This window comes from Mustela nivalis, assembly GCF_964662115.1.
Source record: "Mustela nivalis genome assembly, chromosome: 12".
Lineage (NCBI taxonomy): Eukaryota > Metazoa > Chordata > Mammalia > Carnivora > Mustelidae > Mustela > Mustela nivalis.
In genome coordinates, this window is record NC_139031.1 from 6,309,321 (window position 1) to 6,321,970 (window position 12,650).

Here is a 12,650-nt window from a genome sequence, read left to right on the forward strand (position 1 = left end):
CCCTGTTGCAGACTGCGGGGTGGTGGGGAAGGCTGAGGTGGGAACGGGGTCTGGGGGAAGCAGATTTCCACGTTGCTGAACTGATCACTGGAAAAAGAAAACGATCCGGCCTCCACCTCTAAACAAAGTAGAATTCTCTGATTGTGAAACTGAGCAGCATAGAATTTTAAGTAATTTAATTATGAAAACTTTTTTTTTTTTTTTAAATTCTTGACGAAAAAAGCTGGAAAATAGTCGTAGCACCAGTTTAGAGTGTACTTTTGGTTTCCGGAGCGCGTGTTTGTGTGGCCTGTGTCCTTACCAAGTCTGACAGTGAGTGTGCCCTGAGTTGGCCGACTGGGGACACAGGTGAGGAGGGTCCTTCCCTCGCACCACTGACTCCTAGGGATGGGCTGATGGTTGCACAGAGCTCAGTGGAGGTGAGACATCTCTGGCCCCCGCCAAGCTGTACTCCAGGCCGCTGGGGCTGCAACTCGTCCCATCAGCACCTGCTCTGCAGTGTGGAGACCTGCTCCCCACCTGCTGTCAGCTGGGAGAAGGACTTGCCCAGCAGCAGCCAGTCCTATTTCCCAGCTCTCCTCAATCTGAAAAGGCCCCCCAAAGTGCTGGCCTATTACGGGCCATCTGCCACCCCTATCGAAAGCGATCTGGGTGGTGTGACCCTGTTAGGTGACTCAGAGCCTTCTAACAGAGAGTCACTTGAAAACCTAGTGTGAGGGCTGCAGAGACGAGGCAGCTGAGGCCGGCAAGTGGAAGCCTTGGCCGTCACCGTCACCTACCAGTAGAGCCAGTAACAAAGCTGGCCTGCCCGCCCCTGAGCGGGGCTGCTTTCCACTCCAGAGAAATGCTTCTCTTTCCTTTTCTCTCTGTGTAGTGTTTCATTGTCAAAATGCTTTCACTTCGCATCTCATTTGATGACTGTGACCTTGTGAAGCACGCAGGACAAGTGTTCTTTCCTGTTAGAGACGAGGAAGTAAATTCCTCGAGGGGGACACACCCCGCCCGGCTCAGTCAAGTGCGCGGCGCCGTGCCCATGGGCAAGGAGGACTATGGACTAGACGCGGCTCATCTTCCCGGAGCATCAGTCTGGGGGAGGGAAGGGTTTCGTCTTTGCCCTCTTAAGATTTGTGCCACATCTGCCAGATCAGAGTCGGCGGGCGTCAAGACGTCGCTGAGCGCTGGCCTCTTTGGTGAGTGTGCTCGGTGGCAGGTCCGAGAGGCTGGGCAAGGGCCAAGGGCTTGCTCACTCCCCATCTGACATCTTCGAGGTCGAACTAGAAACAGCCCAGGTTTCTTGATTCTACCACAGTGCCGTCCCCACCACACAAGTATCCATTCCCGTTTTGTTGGAGCAGCCGCCGGTTCCCTCGCCCCAAATGGGTGACTTGTCTCCCCTGAGGAGCGAGAAACCATGGCTTCCGTTCCGTCAGCTCCCTCGTGCGTACTTTTATTAGGCAATAGACTAGTTAAGAAAATTGTTTCTATGTACTGTATATTTTGTACCTGTTTACACTTCTAATATTGATATAACTGATATTTTGAAAAAACAAATGAAGAGGAAACATCCTGTTAAAATAAAACCTAACCAGCACCAAGGCGCTTTGGTTGGTTGCATTTTTAGACCCATGTCTTCAGCTCTGATGCCTCCAGACCCTTCTCGCGGGTGAGCTGGGTGGCCAGCTCTCTCACACCCCGCCCCTGCACAGGTCACCTCAGGTCATGGAGGCCACCGTCCCTGAGAGCTAGGAGTGGAAGAATCCGGAGAAGTTTGACTCTGTGGAGGGGAAAACCGTGGCACAGCCGGTCACTGTGCTTCAGAATATAATAATGTCGGTGTAATTTGGCTTTATATAATTCGGTACAATGTACATGAAGAAAATAGGTCTGGGAGAGAAAAGCAGTATGTCAGAGAACACCAGATGCTGGATGTTCTCTCCTTGAGTCTTGTCTTGGCTGGCCAGGAGCAAAGAAAGGACCAGCGATGCCTGGGGTCATTGTATTCCTGGTCCGGGACTGAAGTCGGCCGGTGGCATCTGAGCCGGGCTCACACCCACGTTCCCATCAACCAGAGTTAATGATTGTTCATGTTTTCTCTCTTGTGGTCAGTCGTTGTCACATTTTGATCTTTGTCTTTTTAAGAAAATGAAAATGTAAAATAAAATCTGCGTAAAATTGCCCCAAGGGCATGGGAGTAGGACATGGAAAGAGAGTGGAAGTGGGTCTTACCCACGCCCATTGTGGTGATGGCATCCCTCCTGGGACCCACAGCCCCGATGTCGCCCACACGCTTCTTGTCGCCCCCCCCCGCCCCCCCGCAGGACATGTCTCCAGTCCTGGGAAAAGAACAAGGAACACTTCTGGTGCCTGCCCCGCTCACCAAGCCTCCAGCCCACCACCATGCTCGGCTGTTCACACACGCCCTCCCGCCACACGCCCGGGTGCTGCGGGAATCCCATGCCTCACGCCAAAGCCCTCAGCCATGTAGTGTTCCACTCAGTAGACAACTCCCAAGGCCCTGGCTCGGGCGCACTCTCAAAACAGGGAATTTGGGGAGGACAGGGTTTCGTGGGGGCAGAGGGTTGAGTTCAGTATCAATACCCCGAAGGGACACTCGGTGAACAGTTAAGGAGACCAGGTCAGCACCTTGGGCTGGGGGCCCCCCCGCTTAGGCCAGAGCACTGCGGTCTCTTCTGGTCTTAGTGTCCTCTTGCTGCTAGGGAAAAGGACCACAAACTTTGTGGCTTAAGTCAGGAGAGATCCGTTTCATACTTCTGGAGGTCAGAAGTCCAAACTGAGCCTCAGGGGGCTAAAATCAAGGTGTCAACAGGGCTGCGTTCCTCCTGGGTCCAGTGAAGAATCCACGGCCTCGCCTTCTCCCACTTGTAGAGGCCACGCTTGGTTCGTGGCCCTCGTCTCCTGAGGCAGTCACTCCAAGCTCTGCTTCTATCATCACATCGTTTTCTGACCTGGACTCACCTGCCTCACTCTCAGCATCTTGCAATGGACTCTGGGCCCACCAGGATAATCCAGAATAATCACTTCATTTAGAGATCCTAAATTAATCACACCTGCAAAGTCCCTTTTGCCATGTGAGGCACTATCATTTTTTTTTATTATTTTATTTCAGACAGAGAATGAGAGAGAGAGAGAGAAAGCACAGGCAGGGGTGGAGGGTCAGAGGGAGAAGCAGACTCCCCACCGAGCGGAGAGCTGGACGCGGGGCTCAATCCAGGACCCTAGGATCATGACCTGAGACATAGATGCTTAACCGACTGAGCCACCCAGACACCCCATGTAAGGCACCATACTCACAGGTTCTAGGGATCAGGATGTGGACTCTTTGGGGGGTCGTGTTCCGCTTACTACACATTCCAAATCCCAGGGCAATCCCCAACTCCTGTCCAAGGTCAGGCCATGTCCTCCGTGAAATGTCCTACGTTCTGGCATCAAAGTAATGTGCGTGAGTGAGAATGCTTGACGGTGGTCATGCCCTGCCCCTCCCTCATCTCAGCCGCCCTCGGCTGCCCATGGAAACGCACCCACCTGCGGCCGCCTCCTCCCGACAGCTTTCTTTGCTTTCATCTTTCTGTGACTTCATTCTTGTCCAAAGGTGGTCCCCATCCCTTTCGACTTTCCATTGTTCCGTAGCAGTCCTGTATCTTTGTCCTGTTCCCAGGTGGCCTTAAGACAAGAGGGGTCAACCGTGCCGGAACCATTGCAACAGCATCAGGACCAGTGAGGACTGGCCCCTTTAACTTTCACTCTGTTTTGTCTCCATTCCCGGGCAGACACCCCTCCCTCTCGGGGTTCCTGTCACCTTCTCTCTCTCCTCTCTGGCGTTCGTCAGTCTTTATTCCACATCACTGAAGGCTTGCCAGAATCCTCCTGGACCTCGCGGGTGGAACACGCAGCCCATCCTGCCCCCACTCCGTCCCTCATACAGAACCGGGGTGACCTTTCTAACTGGGAAATCCGAGCACTCTCACTCCCTGGCTTAAAGCCCTTCAAGGACCCCTATGACCTACTGCTTAAAATCCCAATTTTAGGCCTGCATAGCCGACCCCTCGTGAGGGCAGCTTCTCCATATATTCATCTTCTGCCTAAACTGAACTACCTCTTCCCTGAGCACTGTGCTGTTCCATGTCTCTGCACATGCTGTTCCCACTTCATGGCGTTGACCCCCGCCCCATTGGCTCCACAGTGCACCTGGTACACTCCTTACACCTCAGAAGATGGCTCAGCATCACCAGCTGTCGCCGGTCTCTGCAGGCGGCAGTGATGCCTCCCGTTTCTCATAGACCCGGTTTGCACTCCTTCAGTCTTCACATTAGACTCTCCCCTACTTTGTATATAATGTTTTCCTGGAAATGTGTATAAAGGTGTATGTATAAAGACGAGGCAGAACACTTACACAAATCCTAAGGCAGACTTTTTATTCCCTGACAGCTAGAAACAAAGTTCCTGATTTGATGTGATTGTCAAGCTCCTTTTAACCCCAAGTCTTGTGCAAATTATACATGATTACTTAAACACATTAGAAGCGCCGCTTAGGCATTAAACATATACACTTAAATAATCTGTCTTTAAAAATAGGGCAAAAAAGAATAAATGCAAATATTGTGGGTTGTAGAACCTGATAGAAACATCTGCAAATTCCAGATGGGATATAATAAACATAATTTTAAATACAGAGCTCAGAAAGGAATAAAGGGAAATCCTAGTGCACCAGAAATGAAGACAAAACTACATCCAGGTCGTAAGCAGGTGAACAGTGGCTGCGTCTAACAGGATGGGGTGAAGAGAAGGGTATAGAGGCCTTGGGACCGTGAAGATCAGAGTCTGAGCTGACACTTCATCCAGAGAACGTCCTCTAAAGACCTCGACTTCAGAAAATACATGGTTCAGAAAAAATACACCCAACTCCAAAACACGATGTGCTGGGTGGTCCTCAGGAAGCAGATGCTGAAACATAGTTTCAGACAACAGGACACTGGGCTCGCTTCAGTCACACACATACTGAAGTGCCCGACGTTTACTGCACAATGACGCTATAAATGGTAAAGGCAGAAGGAAGCAGGATTTCGCAGAAAAAGTCTCAGACCAGGACACAGACCTAACATCCATGGAAGGGAAGAGGAGTACAAGCAGGTTTGGGCAGCAGGAACAGAACACACTGTGGTTCTGACAGAGTTTGAGCCAACCAAAGGATTCTAGAGCAAATAATTCCTGTTAGGGGAGTCCTGTGTTGAGCAGAAACACCCAGACCCTTGCACTCTACCTGCTCCCACACTGGTTGGCGCTGCCCAAGGACAGCATGGACTTAGCTTGAAAGCCAAGGCATTTCTGGAAGGCATTAATGACCTGAGCTGTGGTCTAACTGCATTCCTTGTAGCTGGATGGTAAATTCTGAAAGATCTGTGTGGCAGAACACCATGGCCGTCACAAATGACAAAAAGCTTATGCCTCGGGCTGGGCTCTGGGTGATGGCAGTGGGCAGGGTAGCATCATCATTAAGAATCTAAAACCACAGCTTGTACACCATGGAGGCTGGGATCCAAATTTACATTACCCACAGGGCTGGCCAATTGACATAATACCTGGATAAGGGCCAATGAGAGTGCTTGTGGTTTCTGGCTGAGGAAATGCCAAAACAGGAGGAACTATCCCACAGTCCAGACCACAAGTCTGGCTCACTATAAGCTCACAATCACAAATTACAAAACCCACAAGGACACAGTCCACCATTAGTGAGACAACAAACACCGGGATCAAAATTTAAGAACCCGAATTCATGTACAGATTATTCAAGATTGAATGTAACATGGATAGTTTTATAATGCCCCCAAAACTAACAGAGAGCAGAAAGTAGAAGAAGCAGCATGGGAAAAACCTGGTAAATAGAAACAAATCAAACCTTAAGAAAAAGCAAGATAACATTTGAAAAAACAAAAAAATTTCTGGAAATAAAAGTCACCGAAACTTTTAAAACTCAGCGGACTGGTTAAACAGTTGACCAAGACACAGCCAAAAAGAATTAGTGAAATGAGCTACAGATGAGAAAAATACCCAGAAAATCATGAATGGAGATATATGACATGTTTAAAAGCATAGACAAAAACACCTTCCATACACTTATCTAAACAGATTTTCTCATCTAGAAAGAAGTAATTAAGAAATTAGGAGGAAATACATTTTTAAAAGAATGGCTGGCAATCTCCAAGACTTGGAAGACATAAATCCTCAAATTCAAGAGGCCCAAAAGGCAAAGCCACACATTAAAAAATCGTGGTGAAGGGCGCCTGGGTGACTCAGTGGGTTAAAGCATCCACCTTCTGCTCTGATCGTGATCCCAGGGTCCTGGGATCAAGCCCCGCATCAAGCTCTCTGCTTAGTGGGGAGCCTGCTTCCCCCCATCTCCTTGCCTGCCTCTCTGCCTACTTGTGATCTCTGTCTGTCAAATAAATAAATAAAATATTTAAAAAATAAAAAAATTAAAATAAATTAAAAATAAAAAAATCATGGTGAAACTAGAACCACCAAAAACAAAAGGAAAATCCTAAAAGCTGCCAGAGAAAAAGACAGATTGACATGAAAGGAAAAAGAGTCAACAAAGACTGTAGAATCTTCTAGGACAATAACAGAGGTCAGAAGACAATGAGCTAACACTTGCAAAGTGGCGAGGGGAAAACCGTCAACCTAGATTTTGTACCCTGCTCAATTATCGCACACAACCAACGCCAAATAAAGACGTTTGTTAGAAGGTAAAAACTGAGAAGGAAGCAGTCATAGATAACGATAAACGGCTGAGGACTGTCTTTGGGAAGAAGAAACTTAAACCCAGTACAGAGGAGGAACAATCATAAGGAGAATCATGAGAGGGGAAACATAGTAAATATGGGTGTATATTAACATACATGGACTTCATAAAACAATAATAAAGATAAATTTGGGAGATATAAAACAAAGTATCTACAACACCAGACCGCGTGCAAGACAGAGCAGGCGGCCAGTGAAAGCATCCTGTGGTCCTTGTGATTTCCAGAGAAGGGCAATCATACATATTTGTGAGTCAATCAGACCTACTTAAATGTTCCTAATAGTCCCTGAAAGAATAGGAGTAGAGTGGCTCCTAGCAGGGGGAGGGACGGTGAATTAGGAAAAACTTGATTCATCTAACAGACAGGGGAAAGGAGCAACGTTACGGTAAAGATCACAAAATAAGGTGACAGAAAAAACCCAAATAGGTCTCTCTATTCACTATGAATAGAAAAATAAGTTCATCAGTCGAAACACACATTATCAGATTGTAAAGCTGAACAAAGATCCATCTCTATGCGTTGCAGCTGTAGTGAGAAATATTCGTTGGGGCATAGATCTTCTATTCTCCAACGACTGCCCCATGATTGCACTATGTCAGCCCTCCTCTCGGTGGCTGTTTGGTACCATGATGACATGTTGTCAAAAGTCCAACATGTTTCATAACTTGCCCTCACCAGAAAAGTCTCATTCCAGCCTCAGTCTGAACCCTGTTTGAACGTCAGTGGCAATCTCAGGCAGAACGCGTGTCCCCTCCACCCATCGGGCTCCATCTGTCTGGGGCCCCAGCAGCTTGGGGTGCAGAGAGCACGAGGTCTAGTCCTCAAATCCTTCCTCCTTTCTCTCTCCGGTCTTCCCACACTTCACCTGGATTCCAACTTGGGTCTTCACAAAGCCTCACTTTTGGCCAATGCATGGAGAGTTCCAGAAGGACATGAGGGAGGACATGCTCGTGTGTGTTGCCATAGAAACTTCAGTTTGGTTCCGCCTGGGACTGTGGGGCTCAGCTGGTCCAGTGGTGTCCAGGAGGGGGGATGGGGTAGTACTCAGCTTTACCCCCAGTTCCTCTGACATGGAGAAGCATTTCTAGAGGGATATCAAGAAATGTCTGCCCCTGACTCTTCCCAGAAATGGCCCCCCATGATATGGTCTGTGGCATGTGGGCATCCCAAGGGTCCCCCGCCCCCCACCTGCTGTGCTTCCTCTACAAGAGGGCAAGGAAGTGGCTTGGGTCGTACATTGCTCCACTGGGGTTCCAGGGGAACTGGAGCAGGGTGGGACTAGCCCCTCCTTTTCCCTGTGATGTCTTTAAGCCTTCAACAATCTCTACATTAAAAGCCATCTGTGGGGTGCCTGGGTGTCTCAGTTGGTAAAGCGTCTACCTTCGGCTCAGGTCATGATCCTAGGGTCCTGGGATCGAGTCCCACATCGAGCTCTCTGCTCTGTGGAGAGCCTGCTTCTCCCTTTGCCTGCCTCTCCCCCTGTTTGTGTGCACTTGTTCTCTCTCTCTCTCTGTGTCAAATAAAATCTTAAAAAAAATAAAACTTTTAAAAAGCCGTCTGCCGGGCACCTGGGTGGCTCAGTCGGTTAAAGCCTCTGCCTTCGGCTCAGGTCGTGATCCCAGGGTCCTGGGATTGAGTCCCGCATGGGGCTCTCTGCTCAGCGGGGGGCCTGCTTTCTCCTCTCTCTCTGCCTGCCTCTCTGCCTACTTGTGATCTCTGTCAAATAAATAAATAAAATCTTTTAAAATAAAAAGCCATCTGCGTCCATGTGCCAGTGTGCTCGCAGACTTCAGGGACTTTGGGGGACACAGAGCAAGGGCTCCTCTTCTTCCCTATGAAGGAAGAGGGAGCCTAGAAAGAGCAATGAGCGAAGTCCTGGGCTCCACAGAGGACACTGACTGCTCAGGAAGGGGAGGATGGCCAACACGGCCTTCTCTCTAGTCCTCTGTGTGTGTGCACGTGCATGGAGAGGGCATATCAGCTCCAAGGGGTGCTTCCTGGTAAAGCTCCGCAGGAGAGTGACTGTCCCAGCTCCTTCGGGCCACAAGAAAGTGAACTGTGGGGGCCTTCGCCTCGATCCCCAGACGAGGACAAAATGGCACTTGCCATAGAAACTTCATGTCTTGTCACATGCTGTTTTCAAGAGACAAGAGTAAGACTTGAAAGTACAACACGGTGCAAAGTAAAGAGTTGGGGGAGAAAAGCTCTTGTAGCAAACACTCATCTAAAGGAAACAGACTAGTAAATACCTTTAGACAAAGCAGACTTTAACGCAAGAGGCATTACTAGGATAAAAAGGATCACTGTATTATTAAAAAAAAAAAAAAAAGCTCTAATGTACCTAACAGCATGGACTCAGGACATATAAAGCAAAAAATGACAGAATTATGATGAAAATTCTGGAAAAAAATCACAATGGGACATTTCTATATACCTCTATTTGATAAAACAAACAAAAATTAGTAAGAATCTAGACTATTTGAAAAACCTATCTAATTTTATCCAAACAATTAGAGATTCTATGTACAAGTATATATGAAATGTTTACAAAAACTGGCTGCAAAGCAAATCACAACACATTCCAAATAACCAATTCTATTCAGACCCGTTCTCATAATCACAGCGTAATAAATTAGAAATAATAAAATACACAAAGTGTTTGTGAAAGAGAAGAATGATTTAAGGGGAAAAAACCACCTTTTGCTCCCATTCGGTTTTTTATTTTTATTTTTATCTTTTTAAAGATTTTATTTATTTATCAGAGAGAGAGAGGGAGAGAGAGCGAGCACAGGCAGACAGAATGGCAGGCAGAGCAGAGGGAGAAGCAGGCTCCCCGCCGAGCAAGGAGCCCGATGTGGGACTCCATCCCAGGACACCGGGATCATGACCCGAGCCGAAGGCAGCTGCTTAACCAACTGAGCCACCCAGGCGTCCCTCCCATTCGGTTTTTTAAAAAGGTTTTATTTTTAAGTAATCTCTACACTGAACATGGGTTCGAGCTCACAACCCCAAGGTCAAGAGTCGCATGCTCTGGAACTCCTGGGTGACCCAGTCAGTTAAGTGGCGCACTCTTGGTTTCGGCTCACGATTCCCCGGCTGTGAGATCCAGCCCTGCATAGGACTCCACGCTGAGCACGGAGTCTGCTTCAGATCTTCTCTCCGCCCCCTCAACTGTGTGTGTGCAAGTGCCTGCTCTCTCTCTCTCTCTCTCTCTCTCTCTCAAATAAATAAATAAATCTTTTTAAAAAATTGCATGCTCTACAAACATGTAAGCAAGAGAGCTGCAAGCTTTCATCTTATCACTGCTTTCCATGTTTGGTTTTCGGGAGAGCCTGGGTGGCTCAGAGGGTTAAGCACCTGCCTTTGGCTCATGTCATGATCCTGGGATCGAGCCCCGCATCGAACCCCACACTGGGCTCTCTGCTTATCGGGGAGCCTGCTTCTCCCTCTCTCTGGGCCATTCTCCCCCCCCCCATTTGTGCTCTCTGGCTCTCTGTCAAATAAGTAAATAAAATCTTAAAAAAAAAAAATACATGTCTGGTTTTTGGAACAATTCCTACTGTAAAAAGTTTATAGCAAAAAAGTTCAGCTGATTACAGGATATTTATTTAATATCATCAAATATACAACTAGTAATCTTGAGGGGGGAATACTCTGAGAGGATATGCAGTTATAAAAGTAACTTCGTGTTAAACATGTCAAAAGGAAGGCATATTTTTATTTTTCCACTTTTCACATATGCTAGAAGACAAAGAAAAATAAATTCAAGCAGTTAATTAACTCTTGGGTGATTGAAGTCTTTCATTTTATTTTGGTAACAAGAAATCCAAAATTAGTACTGAACGTCTCATCTTACATTTGTCTGAAAAAAAATGATCATACGTTCATTCATCTAGGTGTTTCTCCGTGGGACAGGAGCTGATTAGTTGATTTCCGGGCCCCATCAAAATTCTAGCTGGCTTAGTTGCAGAAATGGACAAGCTGACCCTAAAATTCAAAGGGAAGTTCAAGGCATCCCAAATGATCCAAAACAATTTTGAAAAACAAGAACAAAGTTAGAGGACTCCCTTCCTGCTGGTAACATTTGGAAACATAAAATGTATGCTACCAATAACACAAGGATGGTGGGTAACCTGCTTTAAGATTAACGCACAGATTAACGCAGCATGGTGAGGGGGTAAAACTCACGGGAGGTAGGCTGTTAAAAATTAAAGCTGTATGTGTTAAAACTTAGGGCAACCATGAAAAATGAGGCATAACTAATAATAACTGTACAGTGAAAACAGAATTACTAAAAAAAGAAATACTCCATCCAAATGTAGGCAAAGAAAGAAGGAACAAAAGAAAGAGAAAGAAATTACCGAAGACCTGGAAAACAAAGTAAACAACTAGTAAGACAGTCGATGGAAATACAATCCTATCAGTAAGCATGTTGAGTCTGGTGACAGGGTTCATATCCCTAATACATTCTTTTAAAAGCACCTATAAACCAATAAAAGGGGCGCCTGAGTGGCTCAGTGGGTTAAAGCCTCTGCCTTCGGCTCAGGTCATGATCCCAGGGTCCTGAGATCGAGCCCCGCATCAGGCTCTCTGCTCAGTGGGGAGCCAGCTCTCCCTCCCCCCACTTGTGATCTCTGTCTGTCAAATAAATAAAATCTTAAAAAAACAACAACAACAATAAGAAAAGACTTCACAACAGAAACACTGGCAAAGGAAATGGAGAGAAAATTTGAAGAGACCAACTGTCTAGGAAATGTGAAAAGATGTTCCATTCTCTTAATAATCAGGGACATAGAAATATCAATATAGGGGCGCCTGGGTGGCTCTGTGGGTTAGGCCTCTGCCTCCATCTCGGGTCATGATCCCAGGGTCCTGGGATCGAGCCCTGCATCGGGCCTTGGCGGGGAGCCTGCTCCCCCCCGCCCCCGCCTGCCTGTCTGCCTACTTGTGATATCTCTCTCTGTCACATAAATGGATATAATCTTAAAAAAAAAAAAAAGAAAGAAATATCAATTTAAAGTAAAATAACTATCATTTCAATTCAAACTCATCGTGTTGGCAGGGTTCAAAGTCCATTATCAGTAAGTGTTGGCAAGGCTGTGGAAACAGGACCCCATGCCCCGCTGGTGGGAGTGTCACTGGGCACCATCTCACTGATGAGCAATTTGCTGAATTTAGGGAAGAGGCAGGCGCTCCTGTCCCCCCCCTCTTCTGTGTCTGGGGGTCGTGGAAGCTCAAACATAGGCAATGAGACATGAACACAATGTTGCTGCCAGCAGGTTTGTTTTCATCCCCAGCGGAGGGGGAAGTTAACTGGACTTTATTTATTCAATGAAATACTATATGGTGGTTAAAATGAATGAACCAGATATTCTTGTTTAAACAGGACTGTATCTCAAAAACAATGATGCTTTAAAAAAAAAAAAACTGCAACCTGATATGGAATGAATTACATCATTCACATAAACATTTAAAATACCCAAACCAGTGGTATGCCCTGTTTACTGATGCACCAAGACATAGGTGGGATCTCCAACCTCTGGGAAGGGAAGGAAATGGACAGGCCCTGCCCTTATCTGTATCCATAACTTTCCACTCTTAAAGAGACATCTATCTACACCGCCCGCGGACTGAGCCCTGCTCCTGCCGCCTTCTAAGGCAGCTCCACCCCTGGCCTCCCTGGGGTCCCATTAGGTGAACAAAAATATTCTACTTTTCTCCCCCCTCCCCCACTCAAGTTAGTTCCAGTTGGGTTTTCTCACGTGTATCCAGGAGGCCTGCCTGTACTTTCTCTCTTCCTCGCCCCCCACCCCCATTTCATTTCTAGTTTTT

The 12,650-nt window shown here is 47.1% G+C and overlaps 1 protein-coding gene across 1 annotated transcript in view; it reads left to right on the plus strand.

The window, feature by feature from the left end:
- Window positions 1-395: 395 nt before the first annotated feature.
- The window catches only part of ZNF777 (zinc finger protein 777), a gene marked incomplete at its 5' end in the record, with an annotated part of 41,376 nt that continues 29,121 nt past the window's right edge, over window positions 396-12,650 (plus strand). The window contains 2 exons of the mRNA XM_082691649.1: window positions 396-664; window positions 1,144-1,210. Of these exons, the coding sequence (XP_082547775.1) occupies window positions 396-664; window positions 1,144-1,210 (336 nt within the window). The remainder of the gene's footprint in view (window positions 665-1,143; window positions 1,211-12,650) is intronic.